Source organism: Medicago truncatula, chromosome 3 (assembly GCF_003473485.1).
Source record: "Medicago truncatula cultivar Jemalong A17 chromosome 3, MtrunA17r5.0-ANR, whole genome shotgun sequence".
In the NCBI taxonomy this organism is placed as follows: Eukaryota; Viridiplantae; Streptophyta; class Magnoliopsida; order Fabales; family Fabaceae; genus Medicago; species Medicago truncatula.
The window spans coordinates 24,882,623-24,907,515 of NC_053044.1; the positions used below are offsets into that span (position 1 = coordinate 24,882,623).

General features: G+C 37.0%; 2 protein-coding genes across 2 annotated transcripts; both read right to left on the reverse strand.

The window, feature by feature from the left end:
* Positions 1-1,556: 1,556 nt before the first annotated feature.
* On the reverse strand, positions 1,557-2,381 carry LOC11418550 (phytohormone-binding protein-like). Its single transcript, NM_001424643.1, has 2 exons — positions 2,181-2,381; positions 1,557-1,982 (listed from the first exon to the last, which is right to left on the reverse strand). The coding sequence occupies exons 1-2, from the start codon at positions 2,359-2,361 to the stop codon at positions 1,693-1,695; spliced, it is 471 nt and encodes a 156-aa protein (NP_001411572.1). The 5' UTR covers positions 2,362-2,381; the 3' UTR covers positions 1,557-1,692.
* Positions 2,382-4,538: 2,157 nt separating this feature from the next.
* LOC11425260 (phytohormone-binding protein CSBP) lies at positions 4,539-5,572 on the reverse strand. Its single transcript, XM_003600131.4, has 2 exons — positions 5,361-5,572; positions 4,539-5,009 (listed from the first exon to the last, which is right to left on the reverse strand). The coding sequence occupies exons 1-2, from the start codon at positions 5,539-5,541 to the stop codon at positions 4,723-4,725; spliced, it is 468 nt and encodes a 155-aa protein (XP_003600179.2). The 5' UTR covers positions 5,542-5,572; the 3' UTR covers positions 4,539-4,722.
* Between the last annotated feature and the right edge of the window lie 19,321 nt (positions 5,573-24,893).

Genomic DNA, 24,893 nt, shown 5'->3' on the forward strand with positions numbered 1-24,893 from the left:
TGTTTTTCCCAAAGTGGTCTTTTAAGTTTCAAAAGTCCCAAACAAGTCATTTAAGTTTCAAAAGTTCCAAACAAGTCCTTTTAGTTTTTGAATCGTCTCAAACAAGTCCTTTTAAAGGATGATGGTGATGATTCAGATGATAGCAACAAAGAGCATTATCCACCATTTATCATGCCTAAAAAGGTGACTAATTTTAAGTGGGTGTTAGGAGCCAGATTTGGTACCAAAGATGAGTTCAAGGAAGCAATTACCAACTATGCTATATACAATAGGACTTGTTTGAAACGATTCAAAAACTAAAATGACTTGTTTGGGACTTTTGAAACTTAAAGGACCACTTTGGAAAAAACGAAAAACTTAAAGGACCTTTAGATGCATTTGACCTATATAATTTGAAAACAAGTTCACTATTTGTTCGGATTGTATAATATAAAACTGCATAATTTTTGTTAAAACTTTTCATTTTAAGTATTTTATTGTCGTCCATATTATACCAACAATTTGTGGTCCACGATGCATATAACTTTCTACAAATTGATGTGTTTGGTTCATTTGCAATATTCTATAAATTGGTGATGTGGCTATAAGTATCTTGCAATATTCTTCATTTTTATCGCAATTTCTTTATTCTTTCATTCTTTTATTTTCTTTCTTACTTTTTCTTTGGGGTGGTTTTGATTTCATGATCATTATTGTCCATTTATATCATCTCAAAAATCGTCATGCTGTTTTCATGGGATAATATATATGATGGTCGACAAACATCTTTGATTATCTATTTCTGATTTTTTTATAAGACTCATATTATATGATCCAAAATATCACTGATAGGCTTCAAATTATATATCTAAAAGGGGGAAATTTCAAAACAAAAAAAAAAATCGGTGTGTGAGAAATGGGTAAGGTAAAAAAACGAAATCTCTAATTTTTAATAAGGAAAGTTGGTAGTGGATGTCTGTGTGTGAACTAACAATGAGGCTTTCTTCTATTGTCATAGACATAAATGAATAATGTTTGATCACACACACATAAAACGATTCTTTCTGAGAATACTAAGGCCTGTTTGTTTGGGATCTTTTTGAAAAAAAATCACTTTTTTTGTAGTGTTTGTTTCCGATTTTTTAAAAAAAATCCATTTTTGTCAAGAAAAGCTTTTTTTGCCTCAAAATGAAAAGCTATTCTAGTAGCTTTTCTAAAAATCTATTTTTTCTAAAAACAAGAAATTTAAGTGTAAAAGTTTCAAATCTTCAAAAAAAAAATTATAGTAAACAAACAGAAAAAGCTTCTGATTTTTTTTAAAATTTCTAGATCCTTTTAACTCAAAATTTATTATTTTTAAAGTTGAAACAAACATACCCTAAATCATTTATAATCAATTTTTTTTTATTATTATAAAAAATCTTTTAATACGATATTCTATTCATTTATGATTGTGATCATAGTAAAGTTTCTCACTGACAAGTTGGGCGATCACTTGTGATAGAAAAAAGATGCAAGCTAATTAAAGAGTATATAGATTTTCAAAAATCATATGTCGATGAAAATGAAACTAGAGATGAAGATCAAGTCAAGGTCAAATGGATTCTCATATCAATTACTAATAGGTGTTGCTCTTGGTCCTTATTTCTATGTTTAAATAGTAAAGCAATCTTCAACAAAACAAAAATGGTACATATGTCAAATATTAATTCATCAAGCACCATTTAACAGAAATTTTTCTAGTTGCCCAAGATAAAATAGAGTGGACTCTGATGTCTTGGTAGGTTTGACTTTTTCTTCTATAAGCTCAGATTCATGATCATAAGAGATCTTCACATTCACCAAAGTTTTATTCTCTGATATTGCTGAGAATTGGAAAGTTGTCTTGTAGTATGACAAGCCTTGATTCAGATAGCCTCCTTCAACCACTTGGAGCCCAATTGTATGAGATAACTCATCATACTCAGTGATCACCTCCCTTTGATAATTTACTGGGGCTATACCTAAGATATAATAATTTGATTAATTAAAATATTTATATTATATTCTTTTCAAAAGAAAAATTCGAAAGAAGTAAATCGCTATTAACATAAATGACATTAATGATTATTTTACAACGATGTTTTAGGGCATTTAAAAAACAGGCGATGCAATCAAAATCCCAGCGAGGGCCGTGACCTAGAGAGAGAAGGTATACTTACCAGGCAAAAAATTAAAGATGAGTTTGGTACCAACCCCTCCATCCCCTTCAATTACTTGCACATCTTTCACAATATTTGGTAGAACCTTTGGAACAACTAAGGTGATATCCTTGGACTGAGCAGCCCAGAGGGCCTCTAACCCTACATTCAGTGTTGTTTGGGTGTTGAATTCCTTTATCATGATTCTTCAAGGTGTGTTTCAACTAAGACTCGTGATATTGATTTATATGTAAGAAATTTGAGAATCGTACATCATCTAACATTAATTAAGAGAAACGTTATGTAACCAAAAAAATATTGAGAAAAGTTTGGAAACAGCATCTTCCACTATGTCATTGACTTACAAGCACAAGAGATGCTTTTTTGTTTTTTTTATGGAGAGAGGTTGCATTGGAAATTGATTCTATATAGTTTTATAAAAGTTAGGTATAGATATATTGTCGGGATTTGATACCATAGAAAAGATATATCATTGGTGGAATTAAAATGGTACAGTTGATTATGATAGAGGCCAACAGTTATGGTCAAGTCATATTAATAAACTTAGACAAAAATAAGATTTTGATGAACTTTTAAAGTATGGCATACTCCCTCAGTTTTAAAATATAAGTAAATTTTACTTTTTAAGTTCATTCAATTAATGATGTATGTGATTCATAATATAGACCACATATATCATTAATTGAATGAACCTAAAAAGGAAAATTTACTTTTATTTTAAAACGGAGGGAGTATTGCATAACAAAGTATCATCCAAATAGTGCAAATATGATAATGTAATCTATTGAAATTTAATCTACTTTATGGAAATATTTAGGAAGGAGACATTGTGCGCGTCAGAACCAACAATGGATTAGTCTAAGTAGTAAGGGATTTGGGTCTCTTAAGTATATGGTCATTAGTTCATTTTCTATTTTATGTGTATAGAAAAAATCCGATTAGAAGAGAAAAACTCATCTTGTGTATCCTACATATTCCGTCACTATTAAATAACGGTAAAAACTTCGTAACGATATCATGATAACCTCAATACTCTAACCAGTTAATTTTGAAATCCACAATGATAAATGTTATGCAGTGATATAAATTAATTATGAGTTCAGTCTAAATTATTTACTTTTGATCTAAATGTAGAAGTCGATTAAACATTAAATTTAAGACTAAAAACTAATTTAAAAACTCAAAAACCGTAAATTCTAACTTGAAGTTATAATCAATTCTAACTTGATTCTAAATTCAAGTTGTAAGCAAAATCAAGTTGTAGGAAGGGAAAATCAATCAATTTAAATAATATTTCCAGCATACCTAAGATGACCGTTTATGGAAAATAATGTAGGGATAAATATGTAGAAGTATCTTTCAAAAAAAAATAAATGTAGAAGTAACGCAAATTTTAATTTTTTTTTTTAAGAAGTTAAATTAGCTCCAATGCCAATAAAAAGTAACCCATCCAATGGTATTTAACATCCAGAAAACTGCCAAATAAAATGCGTCCCAAGCCGAAATATCACAAGTACCACCTCGTCTCATCCAAATTGTTTAACCTTTCATTATTACAAGAGAAAATATTTGTACAACTATTTTATGATAATTTTTGTGATAACTTTCTCTATTATAATCACATTATATTTATTTTCTTTCTTTATTGCTTTGATTTTCGTGTCAATATCTATTTTTTTTTTTTTTAATTTATGTGACAGACCTCAACAAAAATTATAACCAATACCCACCCACAATCAAAGGCAAAAAAAAATTAATGTTTCTTCTTTCTTCCAACAGCAACGTTATTTTTGTTTTCTTCTCAAACTCTCTCGCATTCCCTCTCGACCTCCATCTCTCAGCCACGCGCCGCCACAAACATCGGTAACCATCTAGATCTAACATACATCTATCCTTTAGACTATATTTCTCCTTTTTGGACAAGAATTTAATGCTATCAAACCATCAAATCTGTATAATCACTTAATCAATCAATTTAAAAAATTATTTCAAAGAATCACAATAATCCTTTCTTTTTCGCATAATTGTGTTTTTATTTTATTAGATGCTTATTTTTATTATGAGAGCCGAGTCTCTAATTTCATAAAAACGACCCTAATAAATATAATTTATCATGAAATATTTGTATATTGAAGTAGCCATCTTTGAAACTTATCATATGTTTGGAAATTTTATTAACAACAAACAATATGACATAAATCAAATAGCTGTATGCTTAAACTAACAGAGACGATCTCCAAGTAGAGTGAAAATTTGCACCCTTATTTTTGCTACTGCATAATAACAAAGGATCCAAGTTGCACAATAAATTGTACTTAAAATCCAATTTAATAACTAAAAAACACATGTCGTCTGATCTTCATCCAACAAACAAAATTTGCTCCAAACAAAACTCATAACTCCAAAGAATCCATTTCCAAATAGGACAGATCCTCCTTAGGCCTTTACAAAACATAATTTCAAAAGGTCAACATTATTCTTTTCATTAATTAGGCACATAAAAGTAACATTCAAACATTCTTGGAAGACAATAACATTATGCTCAAGCATCATTCAACAAATTTGTTTCTAAGCATCTAAGAAAGTGTAAAGCAGATTCTAATGTTTTCATTGGAAATTCACTTTCCTCAATTTCCAACTCATAATCATAAGAAATCTTCACATTAACCATTGTCTTATCCTCTTCTGTGGTAGATAGCTTGAAACTTGTTTTGTAGAATGAGAAACCTTGATTCAAGTATCCTCCTTCAACCACTTGCAACCCAATTTCATGGGAAGAATCATCAAGCACTGTGATCTTCTCCTTCTGGTAACTTACCGGAGATAGACCTATGATTCAACTCGCAAAGAGGAATTAATTTGGTTAGAAATATTGGAAGATATTTAATATATTTTGATAAACACTTATGTATAAGCTATTTCAATAACAAAATATAAAATTAAATTAAATTGTTTTCGCACAAGTTCTAAATTGTTTTCATAATCTATTCTAGAGAGCTTATAAAAATAAGCAGAAAAACAAATTATAAACATGTCAAGTTGTTTTCGTAAGTTCTTTCAAGTAATTACAAGTGCTTATATAGTTGATAACCTCAAATAAACCAATCGTAACATACTATAAAACAAAAATTGCATTAAAAATAAGTCAACTTTTCTAAAGCAAAAATTTGCAACACTGACCTGAGAAGAAAGTCAAAAGCAAGATGGTACCAATCCCTCCACTGCCTTCAATCACTTTGACATCTTTCACAATGTTTGGTATAATCTTTGGTATTGTTACTATCAAATCTTTGGACAGAGCTTGCCACAAGGTTTCTAACTCCACACATATCTCTGCTTGTTGGTTGAACTCCTTTGTCATGATAACTGTTCAAACTTTTTCTTTAATTGAAAAAAAAATGTCATATATATAGACACACACTAAGTCCGGGGCAAAATAATATCGCAATAAATTTGACAAAATTACGGTAAATCATCTTAATATTGCAAAACCGGGGAAGGTTAGCATACACAAGTGAAACTTTTTGTGTACTATACAAGTATGTGTTTTTTTACCATTGGCTATGATTGAAAAATGAGTACTTGTTTACCACATGCAGGTTTAGCCAGTGGCGGATCTTGAGTTAAATTCCTGGGAGTGCCAAATTTCTATGGAATATATATTAAATGGTTTCAAGATATATCAATAATTAATAATTAGCCTACTTGTATTAATTGTTTGAATGCAGGAAGAGAACATGGTTTCGAGTCCCCTCAAACACTTTTTTCAAATACAATATCTAAAAATAGGAAATAAATATGTAAAAAGAAGAGTGTGGAGAAAACAAATTCATTTTGCTTGTGCATTCTGTAACATCTTAAACTCTAAAAGCGATAACACACGCAAATGATACATTCATATAAAGAATTTAGATATTACTTCCTCATTAAATCCTAAAACATGGATACTAAATTTTTTCAAAACATCTCACCGAAATAAATATCTCAACCGTTCATCAATAATAAAATAAATCTCCAAGTTGTCATGTCATCATGCTACATATATCATCATAAATACATAGTCTTGAAACTCATCAACAGTCATAATAAAGGTAAACACCAAAGACCCACACCTAATTAGAGCCCTAAAGGCTATGACACCAAAATACAGTAGACGAGGTAGCATCCATGCATCCTCAAGCAACTCACCAAAGCAAAACAAACTATTCATGCACACCGTCTACCCATTCGTAAGAATAAGGCAGACGGTTAACCAAACGACCACTGGGAGTTAGATTCCACAAATAATAGCATAATCAAATGAATGTAAACAACGTCATTAATTTCACATGATTAATACTCCCTCCGGTCCTATTTATAAGAAAAAGTTGACTTTTTAGATTCATTGAGTAATTAATGTACTTGGTATAGATTATAGACCAAATACATCATTTATGCAATGAATCAAAAAAGTTAAATGTTTCTTATAAATAAGACCGGAGGGAGTAATACTCAATTGGAGATCATTTGCAATAACCCCACAATTATTCAAGCATCAAGCATACAAGTATAACATTGCAACAAATACACATTCACATCATCACATATTCACCCAAAATTCACTAAAGTTCACCAAGCACATAAATCACCAAGATTTCAAAAATGCACATTGTCACTGGTTCATATAATCAAATATGGCACAACTCACTAATTATCAAGTGTATGCAATGTTCTAGACACTTCTAGATGTACATGGTACCAAGTTTTGAATTCGGGGATAATCTACTGAAATTCTGTACGTAATCCCCTCCAACTACGTATTACATAACTCCCTCTGGTTATGTTTATCCACCAAAGACTCGACATGACAATTAATGCATAAACATACAAGTAAAGACCCGACAATGCGACAATAACATCATTATATTATATAATCCATCCATCATATAATATTCTCACCCAAAATCCTTCATTGCATTATCAAGAATTTACATCCACACAATCAAAAAGTCATGAACATTCAAGGAGTCATCATCATAAACATTGCCAACAAATTAATCATCAAACATTAACATAAGCAATTATTAACTTAAAGAAACGTTATCGTTTCACTTTAACATTTTCATCAAAGACGGATAAACAACAATCATCATGACATATATTCATCTTATTAATCACCTATTCATCATCGAATCATTATAAACATGAATACAATTCATTTTCAAATTTTAGAAATCAAGAACCCAATTTCGGAAAAGTTAGTCTATTTTCCTTAAAGTCATTTAAGTTCGATTTTATTTGCGAAATAGAGTCACATGATCTTTCCTAGCATTGAAAACATTCCTACGTACTATTCAACATCTCAGTTAATCATTCAAAGTATATCGGTTTTACAAAGTTCGATTAATTCCATAAAAACCCAAAGTACGCCTCATTTAAAACTTGATTCAAAATCATAATCATTCTCAATTTAAAACCAAGTTAAACTACTCATAAAAACCAAGTTAAACTACTCATAAAACTCAAATTATACTTCAATTAGATAGGGTTAGTTGTTTGGAACGCATATGGATACTTAAAAGTCTGAGAAAACGCGAAAATCGAGGTTCCGGACACCTGATAGCTGCGCGCAGTAGTGCGGCCATCACACACAGTCGTGCTGACTAAGTGAGAATGGTACGCATGGTCTGTGCCCCCAATCACTACTACAAAAATGGGCTTATATAGCGCTTTTTTTTTGCTTTAGCTAGCGCTACTATAAATGGCGCTGGTAAAGGTAATATAGCGCTTTTTTTTCTGTATAAAGCGCTATCTAAAGCAAAGTTTATATAGCGCTTTTTGTAAATAAGCGCTAGCAAAGATTCTCTTTAGATAGCGCTTTCGATAATAAACGCCATCTAAAAGACGTTTAAAATAACACATACACTAGTAAAAAGTAGCGCTTTTGTTTTAAAACGCTATGTAACACTAGGTTTAGATAGCACTTTATGGAGGAAAAAAGTGCTAGGAAAAGCAATAAATTTTTTTTTTTGGTCAGATTTTTTTTTATTTACAGATAGCGTTTTTTATTAATTTAAAGTAATATTAATATATATATAATTTTTCTAAGGGAAATATATATATTTTTGGCACATTAAAATTGAGACTATTATTTATCAAATAAAACTTAAACATATATACAAAATAAAAGTCATAATGTATAGCCATTAATATAAGTTACAACTAATTAGTTAACATAAAGATCAAAATCTTCTATGGTAGCATGCAGTCTTCATCTATCTTCTTGGTCGTCTCAACATTTTTATCCAAAACAAGCGGGCAAATCATCATTCATTTCCAAATTTCGTTCACTCTCCTCCACCTGAATAAATACCACAAAACACCATTAAGCAATAACACTATATTATATTAGAGATAATTTCAAAATACTACTAATCATGAGTACAAATTAAAGCAAGATTATAAATTTAAACAACTACCACTTCTAGCAAATATATTTAGAAACATTAAACTCACTTTATTATAAAAAAATCATATAACTTTTAGGTTGATCATGAACCGACACCATTCTTCTTGGATTTCTATTATTTAATCTTTTGAGTATGTCACACACTTGAAACCATCAATGTACTGCATATATTATAACATAAAAAATAACCATGTTACTTAATAAACTTAATTATATACATATATTATACTTTAATATAAAAAAAGATATACCAACTTTGGAATCTCATTTAGTTTTGAAATGAGAATCTTTTTGATAAACCTCATCACAAAGTACCCACAATTTATACCATTTTTTTGGCGAGGACACTACAAAAAATAAAATAAGTAATTGTAGCAATAAAACAAGAATCAAGTTACCATGAGCCAAGTTAGGATTAAGCATATGAATATGAAAGGAAGTTGGTGTGGTCCATATATGCTTGAATGTGTAGTTTTCTTTTGTGGTCACAACTTCGATGCTCCACACCTCTCACCCTTGTATTCTTGAACTTCAAGTAAGTTCATTGTTAAGAAGTACATTCAATTCAATGAAATGTATTCCCTTTGCACTTGATTATGAATAAATACACTAGTCTAAAGCATAAAACCATGCAACGATATTTTCTGACACTCCAAGTCTCCAACAGCCTATATGCTTAATTAAGATTAAAAAGAACATGTTGAAAACACCTAATCAAAACCTTATATTTCACTCTCCTTGACCCAAACCTTATAAGAAGATTAAGAAAAGCTTGAGTAAAAGATTACCAGCCTTTAGAAACTCAATACATAAGTTGACCACAATGGGGAAGGTGGGTCTAAGAACAATATCCAACAAGTCACAAGTAAAATTGATATCTATAGTCCTTTGGTGTTATTCTAAAATTTGCTCATAACACAAGCACATAAATACCACACTTACCTATTATATTGTACTGAAATGCATAATATTACAAATTCTGTGTTTTGGTTCCATCACTTAAGCAAAATAAAAGAAAATCGATTGCACAAAAAATCTTCTTGAAGAAATACTAGCCCCAAAGAATTTACCTTTTTCTCAAGTCCACCTTCCTATTCATCATGATATCAACAACAAAATAAAATATGATGTCGTGATTGTGTTTGACCTTACCAAGCCATTAAACTGCATAACATCTTTCAGTCGAGCAATTATATATCAAACCAATAAGTATATTATTTTTCATAAACACAAACACGTAGGGACATAAACACAAACACATAGTGAGCAATATCTCATATTATTTTATGAAAACTCATTTCTATATAAAAGACATGACTCAAATTGAATTATCAAAACTCCATCGTATACCCAATTACATAAACTAAACTTTATAACATACTCAATCCAGTAATCAAAATAAAACAACCCCACAAAAGAAACTACAAACAAAACCATTTCATAGAGAAATAAACATAAACACCTAGAGAGCAATCACCAAAAGAAAGAGATAAAGCATTCACCCCATATTATTATTTTTTAGTTTAAATCTTAAAATCCTAAAACATCAATATGAAAATATGAAAAAATTAAAGAATATTAGAGTTAAATTGAGGTAAGGAAAGAATGGAGATGATACCTGAGATGAAGAATTGAGTATCGAAAAAGCTGTAACCCGTCGACGGCAGCGGCGATACGATGAACTGTAACTAAGACTGAGATAGAGGTGGTGGTTTTGGAATGAATCGAAAGAGACAAGTGATGGTGAAGAATGATTCAATTGATATAAACGGTGGTTCTTGAATGAATTGCTTGCACACGATCTAATGAAATTTTTTAGGAAAGTAGTTTTTGGGTTTTCATACTAATTGATTAAAAAAGTACGTTTAATAAAAATTATGTTAGTTTTCTTGATCAAACAAAAAAATTATGTTTGTTTTTAATTAGGATCCATTAAAATAGGGGTTTTTTTGTTACTTTTTTGAGCATCCAACAAAAGTAACGCTCTTCTCCATAAAAATAAAAATAAAAAACTAACGCTTTTTTGTTATCATAAAGAATTTTTTTAAAATAAAAACAAAGAAAACTTCCCACAAGGGTTCGAACAGGAGACGTGTGAGTTAGGAATTAATTGATAGATAGCGCTTTTCAAATATTATAAACGCCATCTTTATTAAACCTTTGGCAGCGCTTTAAAAGCGCTATTTATGGTTGAGCCTAAAATGGCGCTTCTTATAATAAGCGCTATCTGAGATTTATTCTGAATTTTTTAATTATATTTACTATTATTTTATGAATCCATGATGACGCAAATATAGCGTTTTTTTGAAAAAGCGCTATTTATGGCCTCCGTATTTTCATTTATAGCGCTTTAGTGTTATAAGCGCTATTAAAGGGGCGCCATTTTTTCACCATTTTGTAGTAGTGAATACGCAAGATCATGCTCGACGTGCAGGTCAGAACTTCTAATTTTTCTCGTATCGCGCATAAAATTCCAACCGTTAATCTGATTTCGAATCAGTTTTTCCCTACGCGTTTCATTCACTTAGATCTATCATATTTTTATCATAAAAATAAAGTTTACCCCATCCCAAAACAGATTAGTCAAACCTCTCATAATCACTTATTTTCCAAAAACGATCATGTTATACCCTGTTTTTGGACCTAAAAATACTGGGCCCAATTTCATTTCAAACTTTGTCAATTATCAAATTTCAACTGCACAGTTCAAATTGTCTCTGCCTCGCTGTATTTTCAATCACAATTTTACCTATGTTTTTCTTGCATAAAACCTTTCGAAATGTCTCTACTTGTCTTGTAAGTCATTCAAAAGTGTCTCTGAATCATTGCATTGCTTTCTTCTACAGTTTATTTCAAAATTTGCAAAAAGTCGTACAGAAGGGTATTTTGGTCATTTCCTGCAGTGGGACCCATTTTCATCCTTGCGACTGTCTCTGAGTCTTTTCAGATTGATTTTTAATATTTCATCAGTAAACCTTGTTAAATTCATTTCAAACTTGCATCTGAGTCAGTGTCAAGCCAATTTGAATCTGTTTAGGTCATTTTTAGCCCTAGGGGCATTTTGGTCATTTCACACAAAATTTTGGCATAGAGAGGTTACTTTGAAGTACCTCATTTAGGCCATTGGTTCGTTTTAGTCCGTTTTGTCAATTTTATTTTTGTTTCGCTTTACGTTTTATCAAATTTGTTTTTAGTCCAATTTTATTTTTAAAATTACATTTAAGTCCAAAAGTTTCTAAAAATTGCATTTCAGTCCTTTTATTATCATTTTTTTTGCAGAAACGCCCCAAAGGGCATTTTGGTCCAAATTTTCGCACAAATTTTAGTCCAGTCCAGATGTCACTTTTTTATTGGTTCAGGTACACATGGCAGCATATAAAAGGGAAACAGTGTCAGATTTTTTTCAGGGGATTCCATTCACACAGTGCCACATCACAAACAGATCCAAAACTTTCTCTCTCCATTCTGTTAGATCAAAGAAAACAGAATCACCAAGAACACAGAAAAATTCATCAAACCCTAACACACAAATTCATAACAAAATCATCAAAATCCATTGAAGTTTCCGCAAATCTCAGAAGATTCGTCAGAGAATCATCATCATCGATTTGTTTCCTTTCGCAATACGAGTGCGAATCCGTCACCGGACTCAAGCACGATCACGAAAGGTGTGCGAATCCGAGAAGAAGAAAGGGAAAACCGAATCTGTACGGAAGCCACAAGAACGTGAAGAACGCGAAGCAACAAGAACGTGAAGAACGCGAAGCAACAAGAACGTGACAACCGCGAAGAACGCGAAGCCACAAGAACGTGAAGAACGCGAAGAACACGAAGCAACAACGCCAAGCCAAGAGTCACCGCAATCGTGAGGTAACCGCCGCCGTTCTTCCTCTTTTCCTTTCCGTTTTTTTAGTTTTTTTCATCAAGATTCAAGTTTAGATCTACTCCGATTCAAAGCTCTTTTGAAAAATCTAAGCTCGGATTCGAGTAGTACGTAAAAAAGGATGTTTAAAAACGTAAAAAAAATTTGAATCGGAGAAGTTTCGAATTCCGGCGCGGAGGCGCCACCGCCGTCCGCCGCGCCGGAAAAGCCATGCCAACCGGAGAAGATGACCGGAAAGTTAGAGAGAAGGTGGAGCTTCTCTCTCTAAAAGAGAGAAGAAAGAGAAAGAGGAGTAACAAATGAGAAAAAACCGGATTTCACATATATATATAGAGATTTAAACCGGTCCGGTTTATTTTCGGTTTTACTCCCTCGTTCTCAGCCATCAGATCAATCTAACGCTCCCTGATGCTCCAGATTTTCTTGTTATGGTTTGGGCCTTTCATTTTCGTTTTTGCTGCTTTTTTTTTTGCTATCTGCACCCTGTCTCTTTGCTACTGGAACCTCTGCATGCTTAAATTTTCTTAATAAAATCTCCAAAAATTATCACATATTTCTTGATGAATTTTCATGCCTTTTTGATACTTCTCAATGGTTTTAAAATGATAAAAGAGAGTATGTGATATTTCTTGGTTAATTAGAGTGCTTAGGCATAATTTTGTGCATTTTAGTAGTATATTCCTCATGAAAACGTTGGCATGTGATATGAGTTCTTAAGATGCAATTTTTGTGATGAATTTATCACTGGTTATGGGTGCAAGTTGCTGCTTGTGTATAGTGTTTTTACTTCCCTCTTTGCTTTGCAATTAACATGCACTTTTACTAGTTAATGAAGTGCCAAAATATTGTGAAAGTGTGCTATAAATTCTAGCATAAAATGTGTCCTATTTTCCCTCATTTCGACACCAAACAAGACCTCTAAAATTTGTCATAATGAAGGAATTAGGGGTCATGCATGTACTAGAATTCTATAACCACTTTCATGCGTATTTTTGACACTTTATTAATTTCTTTTCATTTCCTCCCTTTTCAATATTATTTTGTCTTGTGCATTTCTTTTACTCTATGCTTTATTTTACTAACTATTTCATCTCATGTGCCATACATTTCATAGCATTTCACTACCTCCTCCACTTTCTTTAGCTTAGCATTTATTTTTGCAAGTTTTAATCCATTTAGTGATGTAATTTGTTATCATTGGTTTGTAGCTTGGCAAAGGGGCCATAGAATGTATTTAGGCAATTTTTGTAATATGGACTATGGACACTATGACGCACCGACACACACTCACTCACCCTAGATGTATGCTTAGGATTGTATGCATAGATGTATGGCTAGGATTGCATGATTAGATGAACACTTAGTTTCGAACACTTAGAGAAAATCCAATTTTTTCCAAAAATATGCAAATAAATTCACTTCAAATACTTTTATAAAAAATGGAGTCAAAACTCCAATAATTTTTCCCTTTTATTTTCTTAAGTAAAACTTTTAATGAACTTTAACCATGCTTAGACTTCATTTAGCAAAACGATTAATTCCACCTCACATTTTCCAAATCTTATGCCTTTGAGGCCTCTCAACTCTATTCTTCAAAAATCTCTTTTCAAACTTAAAATCAATCAACAAAAACAAAAACCATTTTTGAGAATGAACTACGAACGGTTTTGATCCCTTAAAAGGGTACGTAGGCAATGAGTCAAAACTCATCCAAGCCGAAATAAAAATCAAATTCTACTTCTTCTCACCCCCCATTCTTCACTCAAATAAAACTTCTTTTCTTTCAATAAGTAGGCAATAAAAATAAAGCGTAGAAATCAACTTAGGAGAGCGGCTCTTATGGAGTACCATAATCGTTCCGGGTGCCTAACACCTTCCCGTAGCGAAAATGACCCCCGAATCTAGAACTTTTTAAGGGTTTTTCTCCTTTTACCCTTCCCAAGAAAAAAGAGAGATATCAACGGTCGAAAGGTTCAAGTCCAATTAATGGCTTGGCACCCCAAAACCATGATAACAGAAATGGCGACTTCACTGGGGACCTTTTTAGCGGGTCGCGCCTAGTTTTCCTTAGTTTATATTTACGCTTTGTTTTATTGCTTACATATGTGAATACTTGTTTATTTTCATTTGACGTGTGGGGTGAGAATATCAAAAGTCCTATACCCGGGCTGAGTGAACTTATGTTTAGGTAGAGATATAATCGACAATTCGATCCGGGGGTTGCCTCGTGTATTGGATTATGCGATCAATCTCACATAGCTGAGGCATTTTGAAGGTGATATTGTCGGCGTGTGTTGTCATGCTTAGGCACTTCACTTTCAATTGTTCGACGAAGCTATGAACCGTAGTTACCAAACCCATCCTAGCCTTTTTAGGACGTAGTGCGGTGGCTAAATTGAGTGTTGTCTCAAACTTTAGTCGTCACGCGATACTACACTCAAACTAGACCTTCTCACAAATAATCATGGAACGGGTGTCGTCCTGTACTACCATGATATATGTGAGAGAGGTTGCAGTTTGGGAACTGTGTTAGAACCTTGGTTACTACTATCCAAAGCCTTAGTTCACCGGACGCCGTGTCCATCCGTGGCCCCGTTACTTTGAAACTCAACCCACTTTGTTCTTTAACAACACAATCATGCATACATGCATTCATGCATAAACATTTTTTCATGCATTCATCGAAGGGCTTAAACAAATGGAAATTTTTGTAAATAATCACAGGTATGAAGAAGACTAAGTGCTACAAGTTCAAGGAAGTGGATTTGGTTAGTTTGAGAGAGTTGGCACTCAAGGTCAAGAGTCAAACAGGGTTCCGACTCCGATATGGGGGATTGCTTACTTTGCTCCGAACCGATGTGGATGAGAAGCTAGTGCACACTCTAGTGCAATTTTATGATCCGAGCTTCCGTTGCTTCACTTTCCCGGACTTCCAGTTGGTTCCTACTCTCGAGGCTTACTCCGATCTAGTGGGTTTACCTATAGCCGAGAAGACGCCTTTCACCGGTCCCGGGACTTCTCTTACTCCTCTGGTTATTGCTAAGGATCTCTGCCTCAAGACTTCCGACGTCTCCAACCATCTTATTACCAAGTCTCACATCCGGGGGTTCACTTCGGAGTATCTTCTTGATCAGGCTAATCTCAGTACTACTCGTCAGGATACACTCGAGGCTATCCTTGCTTTGCTTATCTACGGGCTCATTCTCTTTCTGAACCTCGACAACTTCGTGGACATGAATGCTATCGAGGTCTTCCATTCCAAGAACCCGGTTCCTACTTTGCTAGCAGATACCTACCACGCCATTCATGACAGGACTCTCAAGGGCCGTGGGTATATTCTTTGCTGCATATCTCTTTTGTATAGGTGGTTTATTTCGCACCTTCCGAGTTCCTTCCATGATAACTCGGAAAATTGGTCCTACTCTCAGCGGATTATGGCTCTCACTCCTAATGAGGTGGTCTGGATCACTCCCGCCGCTCAAGCCAAGGAAATCATTATGGATTGTGGAGACTTTCTCAACGTACCTCTTCTTGGTACTCGTGGAGGAATTAACTACAACCCCGAGCTTGCTATGAGACAGTTCGGTTTCCCTATGAAGTCGAAACCCATCAATCTTGCTACATCTCCAGAGTTCTTCTTCTACACGAATGCTCCTACCGGACAAAGGAAAGCTTTCATGGATGCTTGGTCCAAGGTTCGAAGGAAGAGTGTGAAGCATCTAGGTGTGAGATCCGGTGTCGCTCATGAGGCTTATACTCAGTGGGTGATAGATCGAGCTGAGGAGATTGGTATGCCTTATCCAGCTATGAGATACGTGTCTTCGTCTACTCCATCTATGCCTCTACCTCTACTTCCCGCGACTCAGGATATGTATCAGGAGCATCTAGCTATGGAGAGTCGTGAGAAGCAAGTATGGAAAGCTCGGTACAATCAAGCCGAGAATCTAATCATGACTTTGGATGGTAGAGATGAGCAGAAGACTCATGAGAATCTGATGTTGAAGAAAGAACTAGCTAAGACTCGGAGGGAATTGGAAGAGAAAGACGAGCTGCTTATGAGGGATTCCAAGAGAGCCAGAGGACGACGAGATTTCTTTGCCAGATACTGTGATTCAGATTCCGAGTCCGACGATGCTCCGACTACTTCCTTTGCTTGAGGGCTTCATTTGTTTATCTTGTTGAAATTTCAAAGTCTTCCTTTTGAAAATGCTATGTAGTTTTGATTATTTGCAAGATTTCTAATTTGTTTAAAAATCCTTCGATGAAAAAAAGAAGTCTTTTGCATTCGCATTTGCATATCATGCATCATATGCATCATGCATTGGTCACAAAGGCTTCCAAGTGCTCACTATCTCCTGGTTCTTCTGCCGCAGTGTGAAAAGTGGCTCGTGCTCAGAGGATCTACGAACCTGATAGAACCGATCGAACCAGAGAATACAGAAGGAAGAAAAGGGCTATGGAAGAAGAGAACACACAACTCCGTACCGAATTGGCATCTTTAAAGGAGGAATTGGCCAAAGCTCATGATGCTATGACTGCTCTGTTGGCTGCTCAGGAACAACCAGTTCCTGTAGTTTCTACAGCTGCAAATGTGACTCCTACAGTAACAACTGATCCCCGCTTTATCATGCCATCCGGGTATCCTTACGGACTTCCGCTGTACTATACTGCTAATACGGGGGCAGGGACCTCTGGTACTACCAACAGTGGCCCAATCTTAGGGGCAAATTTAACTCCTGTTAGTACCGCCTTGACTCAAGCTGCAACAACCGTTACCGAGCCCATTGTGAATACGGTGCCTCTATTTGTCCATGCTAATGCGCACCATGGGAGTGTTGCCACAACCGGAACTATGGAAGAGAGAATGGAAGAACTTGCCAAAGAGCTCCGACGGGAAATTAAGGCCAACAGGGGAAATGGAGACTCCATTAAAACCCAGGATCTCTGCTTAGTATCGAAAGTGGATGTTCCTAAAAAGTTCAAAGTCCCGGAGTTCGACAAGTATAACGGGCTGACTTGTCCTCAAAATCATATTGTCAAATATGTCCGGAAGATGGGCAACTACAAGGATAATGATTCCCTTATGATCCATTACTTCCAAGACAGTCTGATGGAAGATGCTGCGGAGTGGTATACTAGTCTGAGCAAAGACGATGTCCATACTTTTGATGAGCTAGCCACTGCTTTCAAGAGCCACTACGGGTTTAACACTCGATTGAAGCCGAATAGGGAGTTTCTCAGGTCCCTATCTCAGAAAAAGGAGGAAAGTTTCCGGGAATATGCGCAAAGGTGGAGAGGGGCAGCTGCCCGTATCACTCCTGCTTTAGATGAAGAAGAAATGACCCAGACATTCTTAAAAACCTTGAAGAAAGATTATGTTGAGAGGATGATCATCGCTGCCCCGAACAACTTTTCGGAGATGGTCACCATGGGAACCCGTCTTGAGGAAGCCGTCAGGGATGGAATCATTGTGTTTGAGAAAGCTGAATCCTCTGTGAATGCATCGAAGAGATATGGTAATGGACACCACAAGAAGAAAGAAACGGAAGTGGGGATGGTGTCAGCTGGAGCCGGTCAACCCATGGCTACCGTGGCTCCTATCAATGCAGCTCAAATGCCTCCGTCATACCCATATGTGCCGTATTCTCAGCATCCGTTCTTTCCGCCATTTTACCATCAGTACCCCCTGCCACCGGGTCAACCTCAAGTGCCCATCAACGCAATTGCCCAACAGATGAAACAACAGATGCCAGTTCAACAACAACAACAAAATCAGCAAGCTAGACCAACTTTTCCTCCTATACCAATGTTGTATGCAGAACTTCTTCCAACTCTACTCCAAAGAGGGCATTGTACGACTAGACAGGGCAAGCCACCACCTGATCCGTTGCCTCCAAGGTTCAGGTCTGATCTCAAATGTGATTTTCATCAAGGTGCCTTAGGTCATGATGTCGAGGGGTGTTATGCTTTGAAGTATATCGTGAAGAAGCTCATTGATCAAGGGAAGCTGACTTTTGAGAATAATGCTCCACATGTCCTCGACAATCCTCTCCCAAATCATGCCGCTGTGAATATGATCGAAGTGTGTGAGGAAGCTCCTAGACTTGATGTCCGCAACGTCGCAACTCCTCTGGTACCTCTACACATCAAGCTGTGCAAAGCTTCTCTGTTCAGCCATGATCATGCCAAGTGTCTAGGATGCCTCCGTGATCCTTTGGGTTGCCATACTGTTCAAGACGACATCCAAAGCTTGATGAATGATAATCTTCTGACTGTCAGTGATGTTTGCGTGATTGTGCCAGTTTTTCACGATCCGCCTGTCAAGAGTGTACCTTTGAAGAAGAATGCTGAGCCTTTGGTGATAAGGTTGCCAGGACCAATTCCTTATGTTTCGGACAAGGCAGTTCCATACAAATACAATGCTACTATGATAGAAAATGGAGTAGAGGTGCCTCTAGTCTCCTTTGCCACAGTAAGCAATATTGCTGAAGGGACTTCTGCAGCGCTAAGAAGCGGGAAAGTCCGTCCGCCGTTATTTCAGAAGAAGGTAGCTACGCCAACCACTTCACCAGTTGAAGAAGCAACTCCAACCGTTGTTTCGCCCATTGCTACAGATGTGAACCAGCCAGGCAAATCTATAGAGGATTCGAATTTAGATGAGATTCTGAGGATAATAAAGAGGAGCGACTATAAGATCGTTGATCAATTGCTGCAAACTCCTTCGAAGATATCTGTCTTGTCATTACTCTTGAGCTCCGAGGCTCACAGGAATACCTTGTTGAAAGTGCTGGAGCAGGCTTATGTTGACCACGAAGTCACGGTAGATCGTTTCGGTGGCATAGTGGGAAATATTACTGCTTGTAACAACCTCTGATTTAGTGAAGAAGAGCTGCCGGAAGTGGGAAAGAGTCACAATCTGGCTTTGCACATCTCGGTGAATTGTAAATCAGACTTGATATCAAATGTGTTGGTGGATACCGGTTCCTCTCTCAATGTAATGCCCAAGGCAACTCTAGATCAGTTGAGCTACCGTGGGACCCCTTTGAGGAGAAGTACTTTCTTGGTCAAAGCTTTTGATGGATCTCGAAAGAATGTGCTGGGAGAGATAGACTTGCCGATAACCATTGGCCCTGAGAATTTCTTGATTACCTTCCAAGTGATGGACATTAATGCATCCTACAGTTGTCTGCTGGGAAGACCGTGGATACACGATGCGGGTGCGGTTACTTCCACCTTACATCAGAAGTTGAAGTTTGTGAAGAATGGAAAAATCGTCACAATCCATGGTGAAGAAGCATACTTAGTCAGCCAGCTGTCTTCCTTTTCTTGTATTGAAGCAGGGTCTGCTGAAGGGACTGCTTTCCAAGGTTTGACCATTGAAGATGCAGAGCCTAAGAAAGCTGGGGCTGCTATGGCTTCTTTGAAGGATGCACAGAAAGCCGTCCAAGAGGGTCAAGCTGCCGGTTGGGGCAAGATGATACAGCTCTGTGAGAACAAGCGTAAAGAAGGTCTCGGGTTCTCCCCGTCATCAAGGGTTTCCTCGGGAGTCTTCCACAGTGCTGGGTTTGTTAATGCTATCACTGAAGAAGCAACTGGATCTGGTCTCAGGCCTGTATTTGTTACACCAGGAGGCATTGCGACAGATTGGGATGCCATTGACATTCCTTCAATCATGCATGTTTCTGAGTAATGTGTCTTGTTGCTTTAATGCTTTGTTTTCAAAATAACAATCCTCTCGCTCTGCCCAAAGCGAGAGTGATATTTTCTGTAAGGGCATGTTTGTTTCGGCATTGCCGTTGATTAATAAAATTTTGTCGTTTCTTCCACGACTACTTTTTTTTAGTGCTTTTTCCCTTGGAAACAATGGTAATGCCAGAAAAAAACCAAAACGTCTGTATTTTTTCTTATTAATTTCAAAAATCTGCATGAAAAAAAAAAAAAAAAAACTCTTTCTAAAATCATCCAATCATTATATGCAGGTTGAACCATAATAAACCCGTTGAACACAGTAATCCTACGGTTCCTCCAAATTTTGAATTCCCTGTGTATGAAGCCGAAGATGAGGAAGTTGATGACATACCATATGAGATCACTCGGCTACTTGAGCAGGAAAAGAAAGCCATTCAGCCTCACCAGGAAGAGATTGAGCTTGTCAACATAGGTACCGAGGAGAACAAGCGAGAAATCAAGATTGGTGCTACCCTAGAGAAAGGGGTTAAAAGGAGGATCATCCAACTCCTCCGGGAATATCCGGATATTTTTGCATGGTCGTATGAAGATATGTCAGGGCTAGACCCTATGATTGTGGAGCATCGGATTCCCACCAAGCCTGAATGTCCTCCCGTCAGACAGAAATTGAGAAGGACTCATCCAGATATGGCTCTCAAGATTAAGAGCGAGGTTCAAAAGCAAATTGATGCGGGCTTCCTCATGACAGTTGAGTATCCTGAATGGGTTGCCAATATTGTACCTGTGCCAAAGAAGGATGGTAAAGTCCGGATGTGTGTTGACTTCAGAGACCTGAATAAAGCCAGTCCAAAAGACAACTTTCCATTACCTCATATTGATGTGCTTGTTGATAATACTGCTCAGTCTAAGGTGTTCTCCTTCATGGACGGTTTCTCCGGTTATAATCAGATCAAAATGTCTCCTGAAGATAGAGAAAAGACGTCTTTTATCACTCCATGGGGTACTTTCTGCTACAAAGTGATGCCATTCGGTCTAATTAATGCTGGTGCTACCTACCAAAGGGGAATGACTACTCTGTTTCATGACATGATTCACAAAGAAGTCGAGGTATATGTGGATGATATGATTGTGAAGTCAACAGACGAGGAGCAACATGTTGAATATTTGACGAAGATGTTTGAAAGATTGAGAAAATACAAGCTTCGACTGAATCCCAACAAATGTACATTCGGCGTCAGATCCGGGAAGTTATTAGGCTTCATTGTCAGCCAAAAGGGCATTGAAGTCGATCCTGATAAAGTCCGGGCCATCCGAGAAATGCCAGCTCCACAGACCGAGAAGCAAGTCAGAGGTTTCCTCGGGCGTTTGAATTACATCTCCCGATTCATATCTCACATGACCGCAACCTGCGGGCCGATCTTCAAGCTACTCAGAAAGAATCAGCCTATTGTATGGAATGATGAATGTCAAGAAGCTTTTGATAGCATCAAGAATTACCTGCTGGAACCACCTATCCTTGTCCCACCCGTGGAAGGAAGGCCTTTGATTATGTATTTGGCAGTATTTGATGAATCCATGGGATGTGTACTTGGTCAACAAGATGAAACGGGAAAGAAAGAACATGCTATCTACTATCTAAGCAAGAAGTTCACCGACTGTGAAACTCGGTATACAATGCTTGAGAAGACTTGTTGTGCTCTAGCTTGGGCTGCCAAACGCCTGCGTCATTATTTGGTAAATCATACAACTTGGATGATATCCAGAATGGATCCGATAAAGTATATCTTTGAGAAAGCTGTTGTTACTGGGAAGATTGCACGCTGGCAGATGCTTTTGTCTGAATATGATATTGTGTTCAAAACTCAAAAGGCAATCAAAGGTAGCATTCTTGCCGATCATCTTGCCTGCCAACCTCTTGATGATTACCAACCAATTGAATTCGATTTCCCCGATGAAGAGATCATGTATTTGAAATCCAAAGACTGCGAAGAACCGTTGATTAATGAAGGTCCAGATCCCAATAGCAAGTGGGGTTTAGTCTTTGATGGTGCTGTCAATGCTTATGGTAAAGGAATCGGGGCAGTCATTGTATCCCCGCAGGGGCATCATATTCCTTTTACCGCCCGAATTTTGTTCGAATGTACCAACAACATGGCTGAGTACGAAGCATGTATCTTCGGGATCGAGGAAGCAATTGACATGAGAATCAAACACCTCGACATCTATGGAGATTCTGCGCTCGTCATCAATCAGATAAAGGGAGAATGGGAGACACACCATGCTAAGCTGATTCCTTATCGTGATTATGCGAGACGTTTGCTGACATATTTTACAAAGGTTGAGCTGCACCATATTCCTCGTGATGAGAACCAAATGGCTGATGCTCTTGCTACTCTATCCTCCATGTTTCGAGTAAACCATTGGAATGATGTGCCAATAATCAAAGTGCAACGCCTTGAAAGACCTTCGCATGTGTTTGCTATTGGGGATGTGATCGATCAGGCTGGTGAAAATGTGGTTGACTATAAACCCTGGTACTACGACATCAAACAGTTCTTGCTGAGCCGTGAGTATCCGCCGGGTGCTTCCAAACAAGACAAGAAGACCTTGAGAAGATTGGCCAGTAGATTCCTGTTAGATGGAGATATTCTGTACAAGAGAAACTATGACATGGTATTGTTAAGATGTGTTGATGAACATGAAGCGGAGCAGTTAATGCATGATGTACATGACGGTACCTTCGGGACCCATGCTACAGGGCATACTATGTCGAGGAAGTTGTTACGGGCAGGTTACTACTGGATGGCCATGGAGCATGATTGCTACCAGCACGCCAGAAAATGCCACAAATGTCAAATCTATGCTGATAAGATTCATGTGCCTCCGCACGCTCTCAATGTTATTTCATCCCCATGGCCGTTCTCAATGTGGGGCATCGACATGATTGGAAGAATTGAACCGAAGGCTTCAAATGGTCATCGTTTCATCTTAGTGGCAATTGACTACTTCACCAAGTGGGTTGAAGCGGCATCTTATACCAATGTGACCAAGCAAGTGGTAGCTAAGTTTATCAAGAACAACATCATCTGTCGATATGGTGTTCCCAGCAAGATTATTACCGACAATGGTACCAACCTGAACAACAATGTGGTGCAAGCTCTTTGTGAAGAATTCAAAATTGAGCATCATAACTCTTCTCCCTATAGACCTCAGATGAATGGTGCAGTTGAGGCCGCCAATAAGAATATCAAGAGAATTGTCCAGAAGATGGTAACCACTTACAAGGACTGGCATGAGATGCTACCCTATGCTCTGCATGGCTACCGTACTACCGTGCGCAGTTCAACCGGGGCAACCCCTTTCTCTCTTGTATATGGTATGGAAGCAGTTCTTCCTTTGGAAGTGGAGATCCCATCTCTCCGTGTGATCATGGAAGCAACGTTATCTGAGGCTGAATGGTGCCAAAGCCGGTACGATCAGTTGAATTTGATTGAGGAAAAACGTATGGATGCCATGGCTCGTGGACAGTCATATCAAGCAAGAATGAAGACTGCTTTTGACAAGAAAGTCCATCCTCGAGAATTCAAGGTAGGGGAACTTGTATTGAAAAGGAGGATAAGCCAGCAACCCGACCCAAGGGGCAAGTGGACGCCTAACTATGAAGGTCCTTATGTTGTCAAGAAGGCCTTCTCCGGTGGTGCTTTAATCCTTACACACATGGATGGTGTAGAACTTCCAAATCCAGTGAATGCCGATATAGTCAAGAAATACTTTGCCTAGAAATGTGAAAAGAACAGCGTGGTAGGTCGAAAACCCGAAAGGGCGGCCTAGGCAAAAATGCGCTTCCCGGTGGATCGAAAACCCGAAAGGGCGGTCCAGGCAAAAATAAGGGACAAAAAAAACAAATGTGAAAAGCTCGCTGAGATTGTACACAACTCAGGCAAGAATGAGCGTCTCGATGAGCCGAAAACCCGGAAGGGCGGTTCATGCAAAAATGAGATTGAAACAAAAGGCAAGTAACTATATCTGACCAACCACCGTCCCCCTTGGGGTATCTGCAGCTGTTAATGACCATTTTCATCTGAAGCTTCTGTACTTGTGAATTCAAAGTTTCTAAGAACTGTAGTGGTTACTGTGTTCAATGTACCACCAACCAATAAAATTACCATTTTCCAAGCTTTGTGAATCCGTGGAGTCATGCCTTTGGCTGACCACCACTCTTATACATCAATTTGAGCCTTTGCTTTTGTTTGAAAACTCTATTTTCTTCTACTTTCAAAGTTATATACAAAAATATTTTCTTTCCATTTTGATAATGACAATGCTTGAAACAAACATTTTGAAAATTGAAAACTTTTTGTCTATTTTGAAAAGCAAACCTGAGCAACAGGGTACATTCAAATGAACATGCATGAGCGAGTGTGTGTTGGTGTCTATTTCAACATATGTTACAAGCAGGTTCTCCTCCAGGATAGTCTGTGGTCAATGGCAAGAATGAAAAAACAGAATGAAAATGCATGAAAATGAATAAGCTCGCTAAGTTGAAAACCCGAAAGGGCGGCTTAGGCAAAAATGAGCACCCCGCTGGATTGACAACCCGAAAGGGCAGTTCAGGCAAAAATGGGGCATTGAAAAGAATTTATTTCCCCGGTGGATCGAAAACCCGAAAGGGCGATCCAGGCAAAAATGGGAT

What these genes read in the sequence shown, in the direction of transcription:
- LOC11418550 (NM_001424643.1), bottom strand. Translation starts at nt 2,361, where the DNA reads ATGATAAAGGAATTCAACACCCAAACAACACTGAATGTAGGGTTAGAG. An exon ending in CATCTTTAATTTTTTGCCTG is followed by an intron (nt 1,983 to 2,180) that starts GTAAGTATACCT and finishes ATTATATCTTAG; the next exon opens with GTATAGCCCCAGTAAATTAT.
- LOC11425260 (XM_003600131.4), bottom strand. Translation starts at nt 5,541, where the DNA reads ATGACAAAGGAGTTCAACCAACAAGCAGAGATATGTGTGGAGTTAGAA. An exon ending in GCTTTTGACTTTCTTCTCAG is followed by an intron (nt 5,010 to 5,360) that starts GTCAGTGTTGCA and finishes GTTGAATCATAG; the next exon opens with GTCTATCTCCGGTAAGTTAC.